Below are 26,866 nucleotides of genomic sequence, written 5' to 3' on the forward strand. Positions count from 1 at the left end.
TAAGCAGAGTCCCACTGACTCTGGGATCTACACTGGAGGATCCCAGTGCAGAATCAAAGCCTAAAACCGAAAATGATTGATCACTTTTTTGGAGACAGCTGCTAGGAACGTTGTCTTCTGCAGTTCTGCTATTATGACTTATTACTGGCATCATCTCAGTCAGCAGCTCAGCTAAACCTGAGCCAACACAGTCAATTCAGCCAAATTTATCTTCAAAATGTGGACAAATCTCAATGGAACTAGAGAAATTTACTTGTCTCATGACCATCATATTTCAATGCATACTCACAGAGATTTTCTTAGTTGTGTATTATCACATTGTCAATGTCATGCACTGAAATACTTTTGAATATTAAGGCTGATATTTCAAAGCTACTTGAACTTCTCAGCCTTTTTCATGTTGCAAGCCTCCATGTTACAAGAGGAGAGAGTTTCAGGTCCCCATCCTAGCTGACCATAAAAAGGGAAGGGTGGTTGCGACATCCCTGGTTATATTTACCACGCCAAAGTTGAGAAACCATGGAAAAGATTTTGCTGTTCATTTTCCATTGAAGTAATGGGAATTAGTGGCCAGATGCCTTAGGCAGCTTTGAAATGTTCATCCTAAATTTGCAATGACAAATGTAATACCTTGCAATAGAAAGTTATCTTCTTACATCAGCATTTTTAAAGTTCCACAGATATATACATTCACAACTATATAAATGTTTCCTGGATGATTTGGAAAGGAGTCACTTTATCAAAGTTGGCTATCAATTTATACCATGTTGTATTGTCTTCAGTAACTGTGATCATTTTTATTTGCCATGATTTGAATAAGTGTAACTAATTAAGGGCCTACATACATGCTGTATCATTCTGATGTTTGCTTTCATGGTTTTATCTTAATTTAAACCATTACAGATACTTGCTCATAAACTTACTGATACACAATAATGCAACTTCAAGTTTTTAAATTGAACTATAGCATATCTTTAACAAAGACGTACCATCTCGGTCCTGTGAAGGGCATTGCTGAAAGGGGCAATGTATGGTGAGCAGAAAGGGAATTTTAAAGTCACAACACCGCCATAGTATTATAGTTCTTCTTCGAGTGATGGTCCCTGTATGTATTCCAAATATGGGGGATGCGCATGCGCACTATGCGACAGAGCTGGAAGTTTTCAGCAGCAGTGTCCAATGACCCGCCTGGGCGTCTTATGTTGCCACGTGCTCCAGGTGCAGTTATCAGAGGCCGTGTGGGGTGACGCGCCCTCAGTTCCCTCTTACCACCACGTGGAGGGTGTCAGAATCTTCTCTCCTCACACTCGTAGCTTTTACAAGAGCAACCATCTTGTTAATTGTCTTCTTCATTGTATACATACCTGTAGTTAGTGTAAAGAGTTGCCCCTTTTGGGGCTCACCCCAACTTTGTCAGCGGCTATGTCCCGTGTCCCAGGATTTAAGAACTGTGCTTCATGCCCTCGCTGATTTTCAGCGACAAGCACAGCCACTGCCTCTACTTCCTGGGCAGGGGCAGCTCTAGCTTTTTTGCCGCCCCAAGCACAGCAGGCAAGCTGCCTTTAGCAGCCTGCCTGCAGGAGGTCTGCCGGTTCCACGGCTTCGACGTACCCGCCGCCGAATTGCCACCGAAGCCGCGGGACCAGCAGACCTCCCGCAGGCATGCCACCGATGGCAGCCGCCCTCGCAGGGACCCGGCAGGGCACCCGTCGCAGCTTGCCGCCCCAGGCACGCGCTTGGAGCGCTGGTGCCTGGAGCTGCCGCTGTTCCTGGGGGAAGCGCATCCAACAGACCGTTGTGACACCTGCAAGTCTTTTCCAACACGGACCCATGAGGCTCATCTCTTATGCCTCTGCAAATTCCTCATGGAGGAAGTGCTCTGGTCCCCTGCTGCATCCGATCCTGGACCAGCGAAACCAGCAATACAATGCCCTCCACCAGCAGTGAGCACCCCACCCTCTACCTCCCACCCAGATCCGACAGCACCACCGAAGCACAACAAGGGCAAGAAGGAGAGCCACAAGCGCTCCCATGAACATCTTAGCAAGTCCCTGTCGAGGACTGCTGCAACGCACAGCATTTCCTCCCTGAGCCGTGCCCAGTCGAATGAGATGTTGTGTGCGGAACCCACCACGCCACTCCCCTGAACTCCATACATGGGGGGCAATGCCAAGCAGAAGAAGGCGGCTCCAGTACCATTGACTCCCGCACTGGCCGTGTAATGTGGCCAGCCCTCCAAGGCGTGCTCCTCTATCTCAGTGCCCCATGCTCTGCTCTGTGCACCATCCTTTCTGCTTTGGCAGGTAGCGGGATGTGTCCTGGACATCCGGATGGGCTGAACCATTGATGGCACACCTCAACCTGCCCTACGCATCCTCCCCACTTCTCTCAGCTCCACGACCACCTACACCAGCAGATGCACCACTTCTCTTGGGCCAGGATCTTCAACCAACCATTGCTGGACTGCCTACACCAATGGCCCTGCCGCTGCTGGAGGCTTCTTCAGAATCCGAAGACTTTTCTGCAGAGCAGCTATCATTCTCCCCTGTGTCCTGCGCAGTTCTGACTCCCATGTGCATCCGCTGTACCAGATGGGCTACCCCATAGTCCTGCCACAGTGGTACCCTTGTTCCTGGGGCCTGCAGTATCCACTGGACCCTACCCCATGGCCACATTGGCCACATGGGATACATACCACTGCCTGTACCCGCCTCCACCAGCCTCAAACCATTCCATCCATGCCCCTCCACCAGAACAGTCAAGAGGAGGACCCAGAGCATGCGCTGGTCCCAACAGCAGCATCCTCCTCTCCAGGTGAAACCCGGATTCCCGTCTCCACACCCCAGAACCTTCTCCCCTCCTGACGATCACCACCAGTAAAAGGAGCTGCTGCTGAGGGTGGTTCTTGATCTTGGTATTCTCTTGGAGGAATGTCCAGGACCAACCCCATCAGCTGCTGGACATTCTCCAGCCTTGGGGGCCAGCACGCATGGCTCTGCCCATTAACAAGGCCATCCTCCACCCCCCATGGGAGGTCTGGCACATGCTGGCATCCTGTGCCCTGACCCCTAATAGGGCAGAACGCTGTTATTTTGTGCAATCAAAGGGAGATGACTTTCTTTTCTCCCACCCTGCCTCAGCCTCACTGGTGGTGCATGTGGCAACAGAAAGAGCAAGACAGCACTCCTCCACCTCCACCCTGCCGGATAAGGTGGTGAAACAACTGACCTGCTTGGCCATAAACTCTACTCCTCCGCAGCTCTGCCGTTCCACATCTCAAACTATCAGGTTCTGCTGGCAAAAGTACGATTTTAATAATTATGCCAAGCTGGCAGTGTTCTTGGAGGACCTCCCGCAGGACAAGCAGCACAGGTTCCAGGCCCTGGTGGAAGAAGGCTGCCTGATGGCCAAAGTCTGCCTAAAGGCAGCAGTGGATGCAGTGGACACTCCCGCTCCCTGGCCATGGGCAATTTTGCAGATGACACTAAACTGGGAGGAGTGGTAGATACGCTGGAGGGTAGGGATAGGATACAGAGAAACCTAGACAAATTAGAGGATTGGGCCAAAAGAAATCTGATGAGGTTCAACAAGGATAAGTGGAGAGTCCTGGACGGAAGAATCCCATGCACTACTACAGACTAGGAACTGAGTGGCTAGGCAGCAGTTCTGCAGAAAAGGACGTAGGGGTTACAGTGGACGAGAAGCTGAATATGAGTCAACAGTGTGCCCTTGTTGCCAAGAAGGCTAACGGCATTTTGGGCTTTATAAGTAGGAGCATTGCCAGCAGATCGAGGGATGTGATCATTCCCCTCTATTCGGCATTGCTGAGGCCTCATCTGGAGTACTGTGTCCAGTTTTGGGCCCCACACTACAAGAAGGATGTGGAAAAATTGGAAAGAGTCCAGCGGAGGGCAACAAAAATGATTAGGGGGCTGGAGCACATGACTGATAAGGAGAGGCTGAGGGAACTGGGATTATTTTGTCTCCAGAAGAGAAGAATGAGGGGGGATTTGATAGCTTTTTTCAACTATCTGAAAGGGGATTCCAAAGAGGATGGATCTAGACTGTTCTCAGTGGTACCAGATGACAGAACAAGGAGTAATGGTCTCAAGTTGCAGTGCGGGGAGGTTTAGGTTGGATATTAGGAAAAGCTTTTTCAAGGGGAGGGTGATGAAGTACTAGATAATGGAATCTCCTTCCTTAAAGGTTTTTAAGGCCAGGCTTGACAAATCCCTGGCTGGGATGGACTGGAGGTTAGTTGGGGATTAGTCCTGTTTTGAGCAGGGGGTTGGACTACATGACCTCTTGAGGTCCCTTCCAACCCTGATATTCTATGATTCTATGATAAGCTGAGAGGCCTGGCTACAATCCTCGGGCTTTCCCGGAGAGGTCCAGTCCACCATCCAGGACCTCTGTTCTCTGACAGGACACTGAAGGACTCAAGGGCAACCCTCCAGGCTCTGGGGATCTCTGTTCTCTGGGGATCCAGGCTCTGGGGATCTAATCCGCCCATTAACCAACAACCTCATCTGTCATTCTGCCCGAGCCTCTACCCCCCATACCTGCCCACCTACACCCAGGTCCAGGAGCCAGCCCGACGGCACTCCGATTCCAGCACCTGCACCCTTTGGCCACCACTACCTCCTCCTCCATGCCAAAGCCCCACATGAAAGCCCAATTTTGACACATCAGTCGAGAGCTACGAACCCCCTGCATCATCGCCTCTGGTCCCCCCCTTACCACCTTCGGGGTTCATCCTGCCCTGTTCATCCACCACTGAGGCAAGATCATCATGGACCGGTGGATCCTGGAGATCATATGACATGGCTACTCTGAATTCCTCACCTTCCCCTCCCGCCAGAGCACACACACACTCCCGACGCCTCCTGGGAGTCTCGCCCATCACACCCTCCTCCAACACAAGGCGGACGCCCTCCTAACAAAGGGTGCAATCAACCCTCACTGAGACAGTGGTGACCGTCACCGCTCTCACCTCACCTCACTGGGTGTCTGTGTCAATGAGGAGAAATTCATTCTTCTCCTGATACAGACGATCCATTTCATCGGATTCTGTAGCAGCATGAGCCTTTCTCCCAGCAGACCGCTTTGCCACCCTCGTGGCTCTTGTGGTAGCCCTGTGCTGCAACCTGTGCACAACGGTACACTGCTGTCTCTGTCTCCTAGGACTCAGGGCAGCCTGCACCCATTGATGTGCTCCTCACCATGCGGTGTCTACAGCTGTGGCTTCTCTCAGTCTGCAGGCCCCACATCAGGCACCAGGATTCGCCCTTGAGTGTTCCGAGTTGGGTCCGTGCCTCCCCCACCGGGCGGATCCTGCCCACCAAAGTGCTCCGCTGCATCCATTCGCCACTCCTGTCCCTACGGCCACCCTTGCTATGGACACCTCCCTAGCAAGAAGGGGCACACACCTAGGTGGCCATGCCATGCAAGGGACGTGGACATCCCAAGAAGCACATGCACATCAACATCTTGGAGTTGCGCATTGTCTACCTGACTTGCCACATGTTCCTGCCTCTTGTCCACTTCCATGCCGCACCACCCAGCAGGATCACAGCCCACTCTGCATGCAACCACCTCTGCTTCCCTGGCGGACGTCCCCTGGTATGAGATCTGCTATGTGGCAACCTGGTGCTCCATCCACACCTTCCCAGTGCACAGTGGGCGGCTGCAGACTTGACTGTGGAATGTGCCATCCTGCAGCAGGCATTTTCTATCATATTCTCGTACCCAAGATCATCACTGCTCCTTAGTCACCCGCGTTTGGAATTCATGTAGTGACCATCACTCAAAGAAGAAGAGAAGGTTACTTGCCTGTAACTTGAAGTACTTTGAGATGTGTGGCCCCTATTTGTATTCCAATACCCGCCCACAGTCCCTGCTGCTGCAGACTGTGAGGGTGACTGACGGTGTGTTGCTCCTCACGGCCTCTTGAAACCTTGCCTGGAACATATGGCAACAGAAGATACAGGTCAATGGACACTGCTGCTGAAACGCTCCAGCGCATAGCGCACATGCGCACCCCTGCATTTGGAATACAAATAGGAAACACACATTTTGAGTAACCTCCTCTTATGAACCCAGGGGCCTGTTCTGGGATCTATTTTATTTAAAGATACAGTTTGCTTATGTGAGAAATTATTTTTCTAATCTTCAGCTGATATTCGAGAATACATTTTTAGGAAAAATATTTCCTAAAGACTTAACAGGATCTCCTAAAGAAGCAGCATTGAACTGTCTTTTTCCCCTCACTTTTCATGGTGATCATTCCCAAATTTCCATGAAAAACATTATAGACTGTGAGAACCAAAAGTCATTGAGCTATCAATAGTTCATTCTTCATTTTTAATATGTTTTAACAGTGTGTGCATTTTACAGTAAGAAAATCTTTTTAAAATACAGGTAATTATTTTTAATCAGTATTCAATTTACCCAGCTGTAAAAAAAAGTACAATAATTACAATATTTAAGTTTCACAGCACCAGTGAAATACAGTCATGTTTGTAATGTGCTTTGAGGGCTTTAAAAATGCACTAAATAAATTCAAATTCTTATTTCAGATGTCACTAGTATTTGCTAAACACATCTTTTTTCAAATATCAGATCGTTGTTTTGCACGCCAATTTCTTTCCACTGTGTTAGCACTTTTTTTCTTAGCATCTCCATACTGAAGCAAATGTCTGTAATTTAACTTTACACTTTAGACGTATTCCAAGCTGTTGAGTCATTCCCCAAGACTGGTAGCTAAGATAGCTGACCTTCTATTGCTCTGTGCACAGTGGCAAAGGTCTTTTAGACTCCTGACCTCTGGTCATCAGAAATGCCATTAGTAATTTGTAGCTTGGACATTTAAGTAAGAGGTGAACTTGTGAAATCTAAACCCTTCATGCAGTTTTAAGCAATCACTGAACTGTTTCACTGCTCCAGCTTGTGCTTCACATGAGATTTCCCTTATTATTTTTATGGCGTTTGTAATTGTACAATGAATGGTGTTTATCAGATGCAGCCATTTAAAAAAAATCAAACTGTGCTGTGTACTCTTCTTTCTTCATTGTAATTCATTTAAGTAAGAAGCCTTGGAATTCAGATATAGATTATTTCTCCTGTAAATAGAGCCCACTGCTGAAATTTGTGATGCTTTAGACCCCAACACTTAGTTACAAATTAAACTTTAAATATTTCTTTTCAGAAAACAAATTAAGGAAAATATTTGCATGATTTGCAAAAGATAGATGTGTTCCACAGCTTCTGGTGTTCCTTAGAGGTCTCCCATCCTATCCCTGTTTAGTTTTTAAAACCAAGTGAGGTGAAAATATTCAGACCAGCACTGCCCCACTCAGGGGCATGCACAAGGGGGAGCAAGCAGGGGCACGGCCCCACTAATAATCGGCGGGGACACAGAAGTGCCCCAGCGCTGCAGCAGGGAGAGTAAGCTCCTCTGGCCCCCGGGGCACAGCAATGGTAGCTGACAGTTCCTTCGGTGCCACAGCGGGGACAGCGAGCTCCTCCGGCCCCGGGACTGCAGCAGGGGCACAGAACATGCCCCTCCAAAAGCTGTCCCCTGGCCCCCTCGTTCAAACACTCTGCTGCTGCCTTTTAAATTGCAATGTATTTTGACTTCCACAAGATATGTTTCTATCATTTATTTTTTAGCTATAAAAATGTATAAACCGCTACTCAGATGGCAAATAGAAAGGGTACAGGAGAACATTTGTTTCAGAGGAAGGACATTGAGCAGTGCTTGTCCCTCTGTTAAAGGTCCAAACACATTAGAAGATTAATACAACTAGCTGTGTTTCCAGTGGCATGTCTGAAGGACTCACCACTATCCTCGGGGACACCAGAACACCTGAGAAAAATCACACACCCATTGTGCTTATCCTGAGGGCATTAAACTTAGATGCGTGTTTAAAGCAGTAAAGAACCTTTACAGTACTGTGTATGCACATCGCTGTAAGACACAGTGATCAGTTGTTAACTTTATTTCAAACCAAATATTTTCAATTATAGCAAAGCAACTCTTCTTCACTCTTTCCCTTTTAAAACAACACTAAAATATATCCCGTCCTCTGCATCTCTAACGCCAAAGCTGTTGTTCATTCTTTTGTCATCTCTCAGCTTGATTCCTTCAACCGCTTCCTTTGCAGCCTCCCTGCTTCCATCCCTCACCTCCATTCAAATGCTGCAGCTAAAACCATCTTCCTGTCCTACTGGTGACTGGTCAGACCATGTCAGTCCTCTGTTGGAATTCCTTCACTAACTTCTCCTTACTTTTCAGATCTAGTTCACACTATTTATGCTCACAGTCAGTGTGTCTGCTCTCATTTCCTTCTCCATCTCACTCCATCCAATCCTGCCTCCTTGATCCCTCCCTTTGTATGTATTATCTAAGGTATGTATATGATACCATCACCACAGCACCTGAATGTCTCACAAATGTATTTATCTTCACAACACACCAGTGAGGAAGGAAGGAAGTACTGTTATACCTATTTTACAGATTAAGTGATTTGCCCAGGGTCACCCAGGAAGTCTGTTACAGAGCAGGGAATTTGAACCTAGGCCTCCAGAGCCCCAGGCTAGCACCCTAACTATGTTTACTTTCACTTTTTTATCCCTTCTTCACTGCTGCCTCTATTCTTGGAATAGTCTCCACCTTCTTGTGCATGAAGGGCTCATACTGTGTTTATGTCAATTCATCCTCAGGACTGGCTTTTTCTGCACAGCCTTTCCACAAAAGGAAATTCTGCACTGCTTTCAAAGATAACCTTCCTGACTCTAGCCATCCTGTGGCCTTAGTAGCACAAAGCTATAATAGGTGAATAAAATGTGTGTGCTGTGCATGCGAACAGACATACATTCTACATATATGGAGGTGATATCCATGTGATAAATGTATCTTGCACCTTTCCTAAGCTTTCCTCCAGTCTATTTCCTTTGGTAGTTAATCTTACATTCCAAGCGTGCACCAAGCTACTATTTAATAACTTCCCCACAAATTTAGAGCTTTGCCCCTCAAAAATTACCCCTTAAAGTCAATGGAGTTATACTGAGGTCGAACAAATATAACAGAGTGAAGAAGCTCTCTAGCCCAAAGAGTTACTCTAATTAAGAGTTTCCATTCTAAATACAAATGTGCAATGCAGGACTTCAGCAGTCTGACAGAAATGTCTTTTCTTTTGCCTAGAATGGGAAGCTGGAAAATGTGCATGATATTTGTCCTTAAAACAGCTCAGAACTAATAATGCCCGTTTATTACTCTCTTTAATTGGGATACTGTCCTAGACCCTTTATATCTGTAAGAATGAAGAAACATCTAAATGGATTTTTTAAAACTTTAAAAACATAAATTATATCCTGTGAAACTGAAACCAAAGAACAAACTTTTATGTGCTAGCAATAAACTCCTTAAAAATAGCATCGCTAATGCTGATATAATTTTAGCTACAGCAATGCTAGCGGGTACTTTTCTAATCTCATTTTTTGATGTAATCTAATTTTAAGGATACTCCTGAAATCCAGCCGTTAACCATGTGGTCAGTTTTGGCAAGGGTAAAAAAGAGGTGTTTCTTCATGCATATATTAGATTTCTGCACATAAATCTGTGCTTGACTGAATTCCAGCTGCTTGCACATCTGTGTAAGTTTGATGTTTTCCCTTATAAATCTGTTTTACACTTGTAACAAAACAAAGATATGAAGATAAAATATACTAGTATTGGTCATATGACTATATTTTTCATAAATTAGATCCAAGGTGAGAGATGTTTTAACTGTCTGCATGTAACTATGGCCTGGACTTTGGGAAGAGCCTGGCAGTGGAAGAAAGCATCGCCAAGTAGCTAATACTTTTAGCTAATACTTTTGAGCTAATAATTTACTCAAGGAGCTAATAGAGGAGGTATCTGAGCCTCTAGCTATTATCTTTGGAAAATCATGGGAGACGGGAGAGATTCCAGAAGACTGGAAAAGAGCAAATATAGTGCCCATCTATAAAAAGGGAAATAAAAACAACCCAGGAAATTACAGACCAGTTAGTTTAACTTCAGTGCCAGGAAAGATAATGGAGCAAGTAATTAAGGAAATCATCTGCAAACACTTGGAAGGTGGTAAGGTGATAGGGAATAGCCAGCATGGATTTGTAAAGAACAAATCGTGTCAAACCAATCTGATAGCTTTCTTTGATAGGATAACGAGTCTTGTGGATAAGGGAGAAGCTGTGGATGTGGTATACCTAGACTTTAGTAAGACATTTGATATGGTCTCGCATGATATTCTTATCGATAAACTAGGCAAATACAATTTAGATGAGGCTACTATAAGGTGGGTGCATAACGGGCTGGATAACAGTACTCAGAGAGTTGTTATTAATGGTTCCCAATCCTGTTGGAAAGGCATAACAAGTGGGGTTCCACAGGGATCTGTTTTGGGACCGTCTCTGTTCAATATCTTCATTAATGACTTAGATATTGGCATAGAAAGTACGCTTATTAAGTTTGCAGATGATACCAAACTGGGAGGGATTGCAACTGCTTTGAAGGACAGGGTCATAATTCAATATGATCTGGACAAATTGGAGAAATGGTCTGAGGTAAACAGGATGAAGTTTAATAAAGACAAATGCAAAGTGCTCCACTTAGGAAGGAAAAATAAGTTTCACACATACAGAATGGGAAGAGACTGTCTAGGAAGGAGTACGGCAGAAAGGGATCTAGGGGTTATAGTGGACCACAAGCTAAATATGAGTCAACAGTGTGATGCTGTTGCAAAAAAAGCAAACGTGCTTCTGGGATGTATTAACAGGTGTGTTGTGAGCAAGACACGAGCAGTCATTCTTCCGCTCTACTCTGCGCTGGTTAGGCCTCAACTGGTGTATTGTGTCCAGTTCTGGGCACCGCATTTCAAGAAAGATGTGGAGAAATTGGAGAGGGTCCAGAGAAGAGCAACAAGAATGATTAAAGGTCTGGAGAACATGACCTATGAAGGAAGACTGAAAGAATTGGGTTTGTTTAGTTTGGAAAAGAGAAGACTGAGAGGAGACGTGATAGCAGTTTTCAGGTATCTAAAAGGGTGTCATATGGAGGAGGGAGAAAACTTGTTCACCTTAGCCTCTGAGGATAGAACAAGAAGCAATGGGCTTAAACTGCAGCAAGGGAGGTTTAGGTTGGACATTAGGAAAAAGTTCCTAACTGTCGGGTGGTTAAACATTGGAATATATTGCCTAGGGAGGTTGTGGAATCTCCATCTCTGGAGATATTTAAGAATAGCTTAGATAAATGTCTATTGGGGATGGTCTAGACAGTATTTGGTCCTGCCATGAGGGCAGGGGACTGGACTCGATGACCTCTCAAGATACCTTCCAGTCCTAGAATCTATGAATCTATAAGTAACTTGTGGTGTTTGTGTTGCTTTGTGTTATTTTGTATTGTTTTAATTATAACTTAAACAGCTGTAGAAGATTAAAAAACATATGTTTGAGATTTTTAAAGCAAAGTAATGGAAAATATGTGTCTAAACTCCCCTAGACTGCTGTGAAAATCAACTTATGTATATACCAATTGGTAAGCTAAACGGAGGTGTAAACAAACAGGAAATATGCAGAGAAATAATAAATCCTAAAAATCGGAAATTAGCAGAAGAATAAACAAAACAGAAAAAAGCAGAGGTTTTAAAACAAACAAAAACATGCTGTAAACTAGCATAATTTATTCAAACTAATTGTTGGAAATAGACATGGGTTTAACAATAATAATAATCTCTTGTAATTGACTAGGGAATCAAGGTGTGTGCTCCAGCTTCCTATGTAATTTCATATTATCACTATTATTCTTGTTCCTTCTCTCCCCTCTCCCCCGCTGTTGCTTGATAAACCACCTTGTTCCATCTTGTTTTAAATTGGGCCCCTGATCCTGCAGCTGAATCTGTGTGAGTGGAGCTCTGTGCCTTTGTGGAGCCCTAGGGACGACTCACATGAGATAAGTTACACACACAAATGCTTAAGGCCTTATCTACACGGGCAATGGCGTGTAGGGGGTGTGTAACTACATGCCTCAAGGAAAAACAGGCTTGGTCCTCACTGCCATGGGAGCTTCTGGAGTCTTTCCCCACTGCTGGAGCCTTTCCCTGCAGTGGAGAAAGGCTCTGTGAGTGGGATACTACACTGATAAAAATAGCAGCATAGACTGGTGAGGCACTGCTTGGGCATGGAGAATATATACCCTAAGGTTCGGGCGTGTCTTTACTTGCCTAAGCAATACCTCACCAGCTGTACTGCTATTTATACCTGTGCAGGGGGTGGGGCGGGGTGTATGTTCTCTATATGCTGCTGTAAGAATAGACATAGCCTGTGTGTTTGAAGACCCCAATCCTCAACTTACTTATATAGGCAGACTGCAGCCATCCATATGGAGCCCCACTGATAGAACAGGGCCTTATACTGAAAGTCTTTGGGTTAGGAGCACTCTTTGCACAATCGAACCCCAGTCTTGACTGGGGCCTCTAGGTGTTGTTACAATATAAATAATAATAGTACCACAGTGAATGTTTATTTGTTACCCCCATTTCTAAAATGTACAGGAATTGATTTGTAGATAGAAATTGAAACTAAAACACTTAAGTATTTTCACCTGGAAAAATCTTCCTGAAATTCAATATTGGCATACCTTTGAACCTTAAGTTACATGGAAACAAATGTGCAACGGAGTGTATATGAGTGATAATTGCAGAATACTGTACAATATGACAATCCCTATGAAAAATCTAGTTAAAGTTGTAGCATGTTTTATTTTTCTGATTCCAGGCAGATTGGTATAATTTGTACAATTAATTAGAAATGAATACCTTTATTGAGCCAACTAATGGATTATGTAAAATAATGTAAAAATTCCTCTATCTTTTTAATTTTACATAATAGCGAACATAATATATTTAAATTTAATGTCCTTCTAGGCAGGGAAATACCAAAGAAATCCATCACAGTATCATTTAACTTCAGAAAGGGGAACTAAACAAAAATGAGGAAGTTAGTTAAATGGAAATTAAAAGGAATAGTCATAAGAATGAAATGCCTACAAGCTGCCTGGAAACTCTTTAAAAATAGTAATAGAGGCTCGAACTAAAAGTTCAGGATCTATTTGAGCCGTATCCTCTCCGTACTGCTGTATGGTTGCAAAACATGTATGCTATACCTCTCCGACTGGGCAAAGCTGGAGGCTTTCTACACAAAATGTCAACGTCCTGTATTGGGCATAAAGTGTAACAACTTCATTTATAATGCAGACTTTTACAGTAACTCCAGTCTGCAGATTCCTGGGGCCATTGTCCGCAGATAGCTTCTTATGCTTTTTGGACATGTCGCCAGAATGCCACAAGATGTTCCGGCAAACACCATTCTCCAGGTGGCTTGTAACTTCTGGATAAAATTCCACCAACTGCGGGGTGTTGGTAGCCCAATGTCAGATCCTCTATTACATGTGTGCATCAAGTCTGTTCCAACATTGGACTCTTGGCCTGTCAACCCCTGACGGCCCCGCAGGAATGGATCAAATGTCAAATTATCTCTATGGCCAACTGTTGGCTAAGCATTGAAGAAGAACTAAATGTATACCCCCAATCAAAAAAAAAAAATTAAGAGAACCAAAAAAATGCCATCATAACTAAACAGAGTAAAAGACAGGTTTCAGAGTAGCAGCCGTGTTAGTCTGTATCCGCAAAAAGAACAGGAGTACTTGTGGCAGTTAGAGGCAAAGAGACATCGCTTAAAAATTGGAAGTCTAATCCCACCAATGAAAACAGAAAGAAGCATAAACTCTGGCAAATTGCGTGCAAAAGTTTAATTAGTCAGGCCAAAAAAGAATTTTAAGAGCAACTAGCAAAAGACCAAAAAAACTATCAGCAAAAAAAAAAAAAAATTCTAAGTACATCAGAAGCAGAAAGCCTGCCAAGCAATCAGCAAAGCCATTGGACAATCAAGCTGCTAGAAGAGAATACAAAGCTGTTGTGGAGAAGCTAAATTAATCCTTTGCATCAGTCTTCACTGCAGATGATGTGAGGGAGATTGCCACCTCTGAGCCACTCTTTTTAGGTGACAAATCTGAGGAACTGTCCCAGATTGAGGTGTCTCAATACAAGACGTTTTGCGACAAATTGATATGTTAAACAGTAATAAGTCACCAGGACCAGATGCTATCCACCCGAGAGTTCTGATGGAGCTCCAATATGAAACTACAGAACTACTAACTAGGGTATGTAACCTGCCGCTTAAATCAGCCTCAGTGCCAGATAACTGGAGGATAGCTAATGTAACTGTGATTTTTTTTTAAAAGCTCCAGAAGAGATCCTGGTAATTACAGGCTGGTAAGCCTAGCTTCAGCACCAGCCAAATTGGTTGAAACTATAGGAAAGTACAGAATTATCAGACAGACAGATGAACACAAAATCATGCCTCACCAATCTATTAGAATTCTTTGAAGGTGTGAAAAAGCATGTGGACAAGGGTGATGTAGTTGATATAGTGTACTTGGACTTTCAGAAAGCCTTTGATAAGGTCCCTCACCAAAGGCTCTTAAGCAAAGCTAACAGTCATGAGATAAGAGAGAAGGTCCTCTCATAGCTCAGTAACTGGTTAAAAGATAGGAAACAAAGGGTAAGAGTAAATGGTTAGTTTTCAGAATGGAGAGAGGTAAAGAGTGGTGTCCCCTAAGGATCTGTACTGGGACCTATGCTGTTCAATATATTCATAAATGATCTGGAAAAGGGATTGAGCAGTGAGGTATCAAAGTTTGAGGATGATACTAAATTATTCAGGATACTTAAGTTCACAGCTTGACTTGCAAAGGGATGTCACAAAATTGGGTCACTGGGTAACAAAATGGCAGATGAAATTAATTGTTGATAAGTGCAAAGTACTGCACATAATCCCAGCTATACATACAAAGTGATGGGGTCTAAATTGGCTGTTACCATTCAAGAAAGAGATCTTGGAGTCATTGTGGATAGTTGGTGAAAAAAGCCTGCTCAATGTGCAGCAGCAGCCAGAAAAGCTAACAGAATATTAGGAACCATTAGGAAAGAGATAGTTAACAAGATAGGAAATATCATAATGCCATTATATAAATGCATAGTGCACCCACACCTTGAATACTGTATGTAGTTCTGGTCACACCATCTCAAAAAAGATATATTAGAATTGGAAAAGTACGGATGAGGGCAATAAAAATGATTAGGGGTACAGAACAGCTTGCATATGAGGAGAGATTAAGAAGACTGGGACTAAGGGGTGATATGATAAGAAATCTATAAAATTATGAATGGTGTGGAGAAAGTGGATAAGGAAGTGTTATTCACCCCTTCACATAACACAAGAACCAGGAGTCACCCAATGAAATTAATACAGAGCAGGATTAAAACAAACAAAAGGAAGTACAATGTCACACACAATGTTCAGTCAACCTGTGGAACTCATTGCCAGGGGAAGTTGTGAAGGCCAAAACTATAATTGGGTTCAAAAAAGAATGTGATATGTTCATGGAGGATAGGTCCATCAATGGCTATTAGCCAAAATGGTCAGGGATGCAACCCTGTGCTCAGGATATCCGTTAACCTCTGACTGTCAGAACCTGGGACTGGATGACAGAGAATGGATCACTCGAAAATTGCCTTCTTCTGTTTGTTCTCTCTGAAGCATCTGGCACCGTCCGCTGTCAGAAGACAGAATACTGGGCTAGATGGACCATTGGTCTGGCCCAGTATTAATTAACACTTAAGTTAATGAAGATAGCTTGATTGACATGTGACATTTAAAAATTTTCCCCATCTTTTTTTTCATCGTAGTAGTTACTCCTTTATTAGTTTGCTTTAAAATTTTAATACTGGGTAATTCATGGCAATTAATAAATAGTTATTGGCTTGCTTAGACACAACAAAATGTATGTCAGGATATTTTGTAAAAAATATTAAAGATATGTAATTATTTGTGATCACTTGATCAACCCAAAGAAAATACACAAATTTGGTTAGTCAATTCCATGGTATTTACCAATATACTATTGCTTAAAAAAATAATAAAATAAAGACTACAACTTCAGTCCTGGAATGTGAGAAACTAATTTTGGTTTCTTTTAGATCTTCACGGTTACAAATTAATCAACTGCTACTTAAAGTCTAGAACTCATTAACTTTTTAAGTTTTACTGTTCACATGACTGAACTTAAAACACAAAGCTTCTTTTTTTGTTCATATTGATCCTGTAATTGTCTACACTGCACAAGCATCCTCTTGTCTCTTAGTTAAATGTAGATGGCAGCGTATGCAGCTGCTTAAAAATAAAAAACTTTAATTTTACGGAAGATGTGCTAGCAATGTAAATCCACATTTCATCATTCATTTTATATCAATCATTTAAGCAAAATATATTAGTAATTCTTGTGGGTTGAAGAAGAATCTGAAAAAATAAATAAGGGCCCAGTCCTACAAACACTACTAAATTTGGTACTTCTTATCTTGAATATCTACCATTAAGCTAATTGGGGCCACTCAAGAGCCTATAGATGATAATGTGTGTTTGTAGGATCAGGGTCTAACTTAGTAGCAAATGCTTGCAGGATCAGGCCCCGGGAATTGGCTGAGACTTTGATTTAAATGGGCCTTAGGTCTGGATGAACTGGCTAAGAAACTCTCTGGCCCATTAATGTTGATTTTCAATACATCTTGGAACACTGGGGAAGTTTCAGAGGACTGGAAGAAAGCTAATGTTGTTCTAATATTTAAAAAGGGTAAACAGCATGACCCAGGTAATTATAGGTCTGTCAGCCTGATATTGATCTTAGGCAAAATAATAGAATGGTTGATAGGGGACTTGATTAATAAAGAATTAAAGGAGTGTGATATATCTAACACCAATCAACATGGGTTTATGGAAAATAAAGTTGATCAAGCTACCTGTATATCTTTTTTTGATGAGATTACAAGTTTGGCTGATGAAGGTAATTGTGTTGAAATAATATGCTTAGAGTTTTGTAAGGCATTCGCTTGATACCACATGAAATTTTGATTAAGAAACTAGATTGAAACAAAATCAACATGGCACACATCAAGTGGATTAAAATCTGGCTAACAGGTCTCAAAAGGTAATTGAAAATGGGGAATCATCATTGAGTGGATGTGTTTTTAATGAGGTTCCCCAGTGCTTAGTTCTTGGCGATACACTATTTCATGTGTTTATCAATGACTTGGAATAAAACATAAAATCATTACCAATCAAGTTTGCAGATGGCACAAAGATTGGGAGGGTGATGATTAGTGAAGAGGACAGATTACTAGTATAGATGATACAGATCGCGTGGTAAACTGGGCAAAAGTAAGCAATATGCTTTTCAGTATGGCCAAATGTAAGATCATACAGCTAGGGAAACAAAATGTAGTTAATATTTACAGGATAAGTGACTCTATACTGGGAAGCAGTGACTTAGGGCTGGTCTAAACTGGGAGGGGGATTGATCTAAGATCTGCAACTTCAGCTACACTTAGTTCGATTCACGGTGGCAAGTCGACCGCCGCAGCTCCCCCGTTGACTCTACTTACTCCTCCTGCCGAGGTGGAGTATGGGCATCGATTAGGGGATCCATTTATCGTGTCTAGACGAGACATGATAAATCGATCTCCAATAGATGGATTACTACCCGCCAATCCAGCGGATAGTGTAGACGTGGCCTATGAAAAAGAATGGGAGGTCTTGGTTGATGATCTGCTGATCATGAACTCCCAGTGTAATACTGTGGCCAAAAAGGCTAATGGGATGTTTGGATGTATAAACAGGGGAATATCGAGTAGAGAGGTTATATTATCTCTGTATTTTGGGACTGGTTAAACCATTACTAGAATACTAGTATTCTGTTCTGGTGTTGAGTTTTTCAACATTCTTCCTGAGCTGTGAAGAGGATTCAGAGAAGAACCACAAGAAAAATTAAAAGATTGGAAAACATGCCTTATTGTGGGAAATTCAAGGAGCTCAGTCTTGAATCAGAGAGAAGGTTAAGGAGTGATTTGATTGCAGTCTGTAAGCCCCTACATGGGGAAGAAAAATTTGTTAATAGAGGGCTCTTCCATGTAGGAGAAAAAGGTACAACAAGAGTGAATGGCTGGAAGTTAAAGCTAGACACATTAAGGGTACGTCTATACTTACCCGCTGGTTCGGCGGCCAGCAATCGATCTTCTGGGATCGATTTATCGCGTCTAGACAAGATGCGATAAATTGATCCCGGAAGTACTCGCCGTTGACGCCGGTAATCCTGTTCTGCGAGAGGAGTAGGTGGAGTCGACGGGGGAGCCTGCGGTAAGTACTTTTAAGTTTGAACTAAGGTACTTCGACTTCAGCTACATTATTCACATAGCTGAAGTTGCGTATCTTAGTTCGCACTGGGGGCTTAGTGTGGACCAGGCCTTAGACTAGAAATAAGGTGCACATTTTTAACAGTGTGGGTAATTAACCATTGGAACAATTTACTAAGGGCTTTGGAGTATTCTCAATCACTGGAATGAAGATTGGATGTTTTTTCTAAAGGACATACTCTGGTTCGAAGAGGAATTAATTCAAGCAAGTCCTATAGGCCATGTTATGCAGGAGGTCAGATTAGATTATCATAATGGTCCCTTTTGGCTTTATAGTCTATGGGTATAACATAACTGTGAAGTTTTGTGCTGTTTCAGATGTGACATTTCCCACTGGTGAGAACAAGTCACTATTTGTAATCCCTCAGAAGCAAGCATGGGGTTGCAGGAACCAGGATCACTGGTCCATAGAGGTGATGTGGGGGAGGGGTTTAGGAGAGTCCCGGGCAGGGGTTAGGAAGCTAGAGGAAGTGTTGAAGTAGCCTGAAGTTGGTAATGGTGTTGGGGGTGTTTCTGATGTGAGTCTGGGGTTTATGGGTTCAGAGAGCAGTTAGGAGATCTTGGGCCATGCTGGATAAGGGAGCTTGGAGCAGCCTTCCCTCTTCTCTGCCCCTTTCAAATTGTTCCATGCCTGCTGTGTTGCCTTTTTGGGCCCTGATCTAAACTATCCTCCCCAATCTGTCCCTTCAGCCCCTGCCACCCTTCCTGCCCCTTGCTCTCTAACCAATCTGTTCTTTCCACCTTCCTGTCTCACCAATATCCTGTCCTTTTGATTGCGGGCTGCAGCTGCCACCTTAACCTCCTGGCTGATACCTTGTGTGGGTCCCGCAAGGGGACCAGTAATAACACAGGAAGAGAGGGAGGCAGCTTGGCTGCTTGAAATTCTTTGCCACAGTAGTCTCTGGGGCCAGAGGAAGATATTGGGGTGGGGGGGAATAGCTTAGTGGTTTGAGCATTGGCCTGCTAAACCCAGGGTTGTGAGTTCAATCCTTGAGGGGGCCATTTAGGGAACTGGGGTAAAAATCTGTCTGGGGATTGGTCCTGCTTTAAGCACGGGGTTGGACTAGATGACCTCCTGAGGTCCCTTCTAACACTGATATTCTATGATTGTGGGTGAATCCATAACGTTCCAGCAGGGCTGTGGGCGGTGTGACGAGGCTGCAAATGCATGACTGTAGAGTACACAATTAAAATCTGTAGTCAACTGCTGACTATCATCCAAGCAGGTTATGCTTTACAACAGGTGTTCATATAGATAAAGATTATATAGCATGTGAGCTGTAAGCTACAATAGTGCTGATTTAACACAACATCAGAGAAAAACAAGGAAAGGAAGAACATTTATAGCAATGCTTTTTGGTCTAATTGTAAAGTTTGTACTAAGAAGTGTGATAACATTAAATTGTTATGCAACTTAATCCATTTAATCAGACCCTGAATTATGTACAGTATTCAAATGAAATGTAGTGAAATATATATTTTTGTACATTGCTTGGCATAGTTGAGTCTATAGCATTTGCAGAACAGATTGAGGTTTGTAATGAAAAGGGAAACGAAAATGGAAAATACCGAGTGAACAGCAGGACACATTTGAGGTGATTACGAAGGATGTTTCTTTATTCTGTCCTTTCTTGTGCTATCTGAAAACAGTAGCAGAGGGTTACAAGCAGAGTTCATCATAGGGTTGTCAATCACTGTCATTTAACATTTGCAGTGGAAGATGTCTTTATTCAAGGACAGCTGGGCAAATCAGAGAAACAGATTTGCAGTTAGTAGTCTGTCCAGCCTACACTAAACAAACAAGGACAGGGCAGACATACCGGCCTCTCACATAAAAATATAATGGACTCTGCTGACCTTAGTGCCCTCCATTCAGCTTCATTCCCAGTTGCATAAAAGCTTCACTACCCATTCTCAATTTCCTTTAATTACCTACATGATGCAGATAAGAAAATGAACCTCACTTACTTACAGTCACAGGAAATTAAGTAGGCAAGTTGTCTGAAATAAGATGACTGTTTTGGAAGTAAATAAAACACATCGTACTGGAGAAAAACTAGTGAGAAGGTATTTTCAGGAATACCAGTCGGTCTGGAATCGCTCAGCTGATCCTGCTCCTGTCTCCTGCTGCTGCTTGAAACTGCAAGGCAAAACTAAGTAAAAAATCTCCTTGGTAAATATTCTTTAAAATATCTTTGAAGGGGATGTGAGCTAAATAAAAGAGCAGAGCAAACATGCAACATTCTATAGGGCTTAAAAAGATTGTGACCTTAGGTTCAGAGAATAAATGACCGCAGTTTTCACAAGAGATCTGGCAGAGACATCAAGGATTAAGCAGCAGTTGTCTTTGGTCAGTCTTCACTTTTAATCTGCTCTCAAAGTATGAAATAAATTAATGACACTGCTTTTATTTCTAACTATTCTTAAACGTTCTAGACTCAGTCATTCTTTCACATTTATGTTTCACTATGTAAGTGTAATTTCAGTGTGCCATAAATGTAACTTGAAAATAATATTAGTGGTGTTTATTATTAGACAGACTAACAGTAGAACGTTTATCAAATAAGTTCCAAAGGTGTCCTATAAATTGGGACATATATCAGGTGTTAAGCTACTATGAATTATGGTAGTCCACCAAGGTATACTAAAAAGAGCATTTTTTTTTCCTATATCTCACTCTGAATTACTTACCATTGTGAACATTTAATTAATATGGATTTGCAGGAAGTCTGATTGGAGATTGGAGACTAAAGCCCATAGTATCAAATCTGTAGTAAAAGATAGATACAAAACCCTGAATATTTTATCTTTAATTTAACAGTCTCTTTGCTGAATCCACGGTTATGAGGGCATTCTTCTTTTATAACAACATTGTCTTTCAGACTACCAAAATTTTCATTGACCCAGTTGGTAAAAGGAATCTGTTTGCTTTAATTACAGGCACAAAAGACATTACATATTGATGATTTGATTTGATTTGCAAAGTTTCATACTTTTAGGAAATTATGAAATCCTTCCCACACCAAGCCAGAGTAGACACACTTGGTGCATGTGAACAGTGAAGAAAAGGAAACCTCCCCAGTGCTAAGTCCTAGAACTACAGCAGAGCCACTAAGTGGTCAAAGCTACAATTTGGAGGATGCAGTATTCCTGCTGCTGTTGGATTCCCAGTCCACATGGGGCAGTTGATTAGTACAGTACAAGATTCATCAGCTCTGCCCTTGCTACTAGCCCAGCCTGTCCCTATCTCATCCCCAAAACCTTACATGTGGACACACAGGGAACTCCCATTGTTACCTAGACCCCCTGTATAAATTCCAGAAAGCCCCTGCATACGCATCAGTTGCAAAGCATAGCCAGCATGTGTGCCCCTCTGCAAGGCACAGAAGACGGGTAGTGTTTAATCCCAAGTAATTAGTTTGCAGTTTTAATAATCTTTTAGACATTGATCATCTATTGCTTGGACATTAAATATTTGTAATATTTAAAATAGACTAGAGTTGTTAGACTGATTTGAAACCCACTGTGTGTCTTGAGTGTGTAAAGAAAAGCAGAAACATTTGGATATTCTCTGAAAAATGAAAATGTGCATTATTGACTGCTTGCTTTAAGTCTAAGATTGGCTTCATTACATCACTTTATGGGCCATTTAGGGTGATAGAAGACCTCTATTAGGTCATGTAGTCAATCTCAAACTAATTACTTGGGATTAAATACTATATTTGACTAATAGGAATATTTCAGTACTTACTATGAAATCTGCGCTATTCTGCTCTAACATAAAAATCAGATATATAAAGAGTATTTCAAACACTTTAATGGTTCCTGAATATTTTAACAAACTACTGTTTTTCTTACTCATTTATTGTTTTGATAAATGAGTAAGAAAAAGGATGTTTAAATATCACTAGCCAAAATGGTTGTTTTTAGCAAAATCTCCGCTATATACTCTGATTTCCATGTAGTTTGTTGTAAATGTCCTAAAAAAAACGACAGTGCAAAAAAATGCTACTTAATTGCAATTGCTTTCTTACATTTTATGTACTAAAAAAACCTATTTTTTCTCCTTTTAATTTTTTTGTTAAGGATGCTGAAGAGTATGCAGATCTTCCAGTGAGACACAATGAAGATCAGATGAACAGTGAACTGGCAAAACATCTCCCCATTGAAGTCAATCCTCATTCATTTGACAGTTCCCACACAAAAACGCATCTTCTGCTGCAAGCCCATTTTAGTCATGCCATGCTGCCTTGCCCAGACTATGCTACTGATACCAAGACAGTGTTGGACCAATCTATAAGAATATGTCAGGTACAGTAATCCATTTCATATTTTATCTGCTGCTTTACTCTTTGGCATTACTGTGTTGTAATATTTTTGGTCCAGGAAAAAGCCACATTGTTTTCTGGAGATGTACTGCAATATGATTTTGTTGAGGACTGGAACACCTAAGACAGACACAAATTTATTTAGAAAGTGACCGAATGCCCACAACATTACAGAACTAATGTAAATAAAGATAAAACTGAATGGCAATAGATATTGGTACTGGTTTGAAGGAGGCAGTTAGTGGGTGCTTAGCAGCCAGCTCCTCCTCCTCCCTCCACCAACACTTCCCGTCTACTGGTAGCCCTGCCAATCAACATTTCCTTCTCCCTCCCAGCCCCTCCCACTCACCGCGATCAGCTGTTCTGCAGTGTTCAGAGGCCCTGGGAGGAAGGGGAGGAGCAGTGACAGGGCGCGCTCCGGGAAGGGGGCGGAACTGGGCAGGAAGAGGCAGGGAGGGGACTTCGGGTGGAGCAGGGGCATGGCCTGGGGCGGAGCGGGAGTTGAGCACCCCAGAGGCAAGGAGGAAGCTGGCCTGTATCCGAGTATCCTCACTGTACTACCTGAAACTGGTCTGCAGTTCCCTACAAGTGAATGTGCTTTGGAAAGCCTAGTTTTGCACTGAGAGATGTGCTCTCCTGTAGACCCAACCTCTGTGGGCAATTCTTATTTTTGTTATTTATGAACTGTCTTTCACAGGACCCAAAAGTGCTCTAGACATTGCAGAGCTCAAATAAAACTTACCTGAATATGTTAACAATCTAATTTTAGATGAGATTTTCAGTTGCTATATTCCCCAGTTCTCAACTACCACAGGGCTCGAAGAGGAGGCTGCCACTATCCAAACTGATTTTAAGCCACTCTCCAAGTTTGTGACTTTTACAGTTGCACAAAAAGTCCATACCACTAGGCATTCTAATTTGACCATCAAGAATACCTATAACACACAACCACACGCACAACTGTCCCCATCAAGGACAATTTAGAGCAGCAGTATAAATCTGGAATAGAATTACTTCAACTGCTAAAAGGAATATTTACACAGCTCTGGGAGGCAGGTTAAATGCAGCTGTAGTTTGAAGCAGAAATAGCCTGCTTCTACCTGCTACTGTTAGAGAGGAAGAATAGTACTGTGCTTACAGTACTGGACTGGGACTCAGGAGATTGGCATTCAGTTCTTGTGTTACCTTGGGAAACCTCTTAATCTGTCTCTGCCTCAGTTCCCCATCTGTGAAACATAGGGATAGCAATATTTTCCTTGTCTTGACTACTTAGATTATAAGATCCTGAGGGTCTTCTTACTATTTGTATGTACAGCATCTAACACAGTGGTGGGCAACCTGTGGCCCATGGGCTGCATGCGTCCCATCAGGGTAATCTGATTGCAGGCCGTGAGACATTTTGCTGATGTTGACCATCTGCACGCATGGCCCCCCTGCAGCTCCCAGTGGCCGCAGTTCGCTGTTCCAGGCCAGTGGGAGCTGTGGGAAGCAGCGCGGGCCGCAGGGACGTGCTGGCTGTCGCTTCCCACAGCTCCCATTGGCCAGGAAAGGCGAACCGCGGCCACTGGGAGTTGCGGGGGCAGGCCATGCCTACGGACAGTCAAAATCAGCAAAATGTCTCATGGCCCGCAATCAGATTACCCTGATGGGCTGCATGGGGCCGGCAGATTGCCCACTACTGACCTAGCATAAGTAGGTCTAGATCTTCATTGTGCCTTTAGGCGCTGTTCTAATGCAAATAAATAATAGGAGTCATTTTACTGGCTGTGCCAAGCTGCTAGTCTGTAAAACCAGTTTATGAGAGAGGTCCCATGGCAACACCCCTCACAAAAGAGGTATGCCATTGTCTGATGGGCAGCACTGCAGTGCCCAGAGGCTGGAGTGGGTCTCAGGCCTTGCCCTAGCAAAACACACCACCTGTTAAGGCCAGCACCACTTGTAATATGATGATTGAACCAGGTGAATTAAAAATAAGAGAAATAAGCAAATCACATCATGGATATTTTTATTTCTGTAGCCAGAAACTTAGCAAACAGGTTTTGAAAGGAACCCCATTCCCTATATTTCTGATTACTAAAACAAAGGTGATGAAGATTTATTTTAAGGAGAAATTCTTTTTTTAAACTTTAATTATGAATGGAGTTCACATGATAGACATCATTAGTAAGGTCAGAAATTTCACTTCAATTTCATGTAAAGCACCTAATTCATTTAAATAATAATTTGTCACTTCAGTGGGCTCTTACTACATAGCAATAGTTGAAAAAGAAAAGTGAATTAAAGATCTTTTTAGTTATTTTTACTACAAATATTTGTACTAATGTTCTAATACCTATTGCAGGATAGGGATTTTTAAAAACTGTTATCACTTTTTAAAAATGAAGTATTCGGTTACATTAAGCGGAAGAAAAAGTTCCTGAATAATTATCTTACTATAACAGAACTTGTTTGTGCCTTTGTCCTCTACGAGTAGATATTGGTATATACATAGCTACATGACCAGGAAAGAAAGAAAGTGGGGGGGGGAACATTTTTGTGTTTTGAAACTGTCACGTGGTTTACCTCTCTTGGGAGAATATTTGCTTCATCTTATTAGTCATGCTTTCCAAACAAAGGTTAAAGTTCCTAAAGCTTAAACAATAGACAGGGTTACACTTTCCGTATGGGTTGTTACCTTTTTCCCTAACACTGACCTGTTGATGAACTGTGGGTCAACTGGGGTGGAGAAAAAAGATCTTAGTTGTGAGAAAGGAACTGATCGGAGAAGGATCAATTGATAAGTGTGTGTGTGTGTGTGTGTATAGATAGATATAGTTCTCTGTGTGTGTGTGTGTGTGTGTGTGTGTGTGTGTGTGTGTGTGTAACATTGTGGGGGTGGGGAGGCAGAGGCGACATCAGGAGTCAAGCTGGTCAGATTGTGACAGCTCAGTAAGCCTAGGGTGACCAGATATCCCGATTTTATAGGAACAGTCCCGATTTTTGGGTCTTTTTCTTATATAGGCTCCTATTACCCCCCACCCCCGTCCCGATTTTTCACCCTTGCTGTCTGGTCACCCTAAGTGAGCCAGTATTTTTTCCTAGAGGCTTTCTTCTTGTGTTCAAGATGCTAACCTTTTATTTATTTACTTATTTTTAAAAAGTCTCCAGCTGTTAAGTTTGTGCAGATAACCTTCAAGATGTGAACGAAATGTAAATTGATGCAGTGAAGCCTGCCAATGGGCACATCAAAGGTGGGCTCCCAACCTTGAGCCCCAAGGCAGCACCATTGGAGGAGAATTTTAAATGCTTATGCCTCAGCAGAAAGGCCCTGAACTCCCACCCCATCTCATGCCCACTGCAAAAGTAGATCCCTATTTTTCACCCCGACATACAAGCCTCTTTACCCTCCAGTCCCCCACATATTTCTCACCTACTCCATCATTCCTTCTGCCTCTGAGCCTGCCCCTTGTCTACACTACCGCTTAAGTCGATGTAAGTTACGTTGCTCAGGAGTGTAAAAAAACCACCCCCAAGCGACGTAACTTACATCAACTTAACACAGTATCTACACCGTGCTATGGCAGCGGGAGGCACTCTCTCGCCAGCATAGCTTCCATCTCTCATTGAGGTGGATTAATTACGTCGACTGGAGAACATGCTTCCGTCAACGTAGCGTGTCTTCACCAGACGCACTAAATAGATTTAGCTGGAAGAGTGAAGATAAGCCCTTAGTGTCTCTGGGCTGAGCAGAGCTAGTGATGAGTCAGGGAAGCATGCTAGCCATGTCAGATAACAGAAATAGTTGACATCTGAGCAGTTCTATCAGCTAATCTTGGCAAAATTAAATTAAGTTATTTTTAAATGTTCCTTCTGCAATCATTAGTCAACCTTTTACTTAAAAAGTCTAGTTGTCCTCTGAAAATTTATTGAGCCAAATTTGGAGACTAATTTCACCAAGTTCATTTCACTTAATTAAAGCATAAAACAGGGATGGGGGTCGGGGACTTAATCCTGACTGAAGTTCAAATCTCAACACATTTACTGGTGAATTACTGGTAGTTCCTTCATAAAACACATGCATGTGCACATGCACACACACAAATGACATGCACACACATTGTGCATGCTTGTTATACAAATACCATACTTTGTAAA

At 42.6% G+C, this 26,866-nt stretch overlaps 1 protein-coding gene across 1 annotated transcript in view; it reads left to right on the forward strand.

The window, feature by feature from the left end:
- ASCC3 (activating signal cointegrator 1 complex subunit 3) overlaps positions 1-26,866 on the forward strand; it is a 508,554-nt gene that overhangs the window by 455,554 nt on the left and 26,134 nt on the right. Inside the window, exon 37 of the mRNA XM_054023229.1 lies at positions 22,491-22,715. Within this exon, the coding sequence (XP_053879204.1) occupies positions 22,491-22,715 (225 nt within the window). The remainder of the gene's footprint in view (positions 1-22,490; positions 22,716-26,866) is intronic.

This window comes from Malaclemys terrapin, chromosome 3 (genome assembly GCF_027887155.1).
Source record: "Malaclemys terrapin pileata isolate rMalTer1 chromosome 3, rMalTer1.hap1, whole genome shotgun sequence".
Classification (NCBI taxonomy): domain Eukaryota; kingdom Metazoa; phylum Chordata; order Testudines; family Emydidae; genus Malaclemys; species Malaclemys terrapin.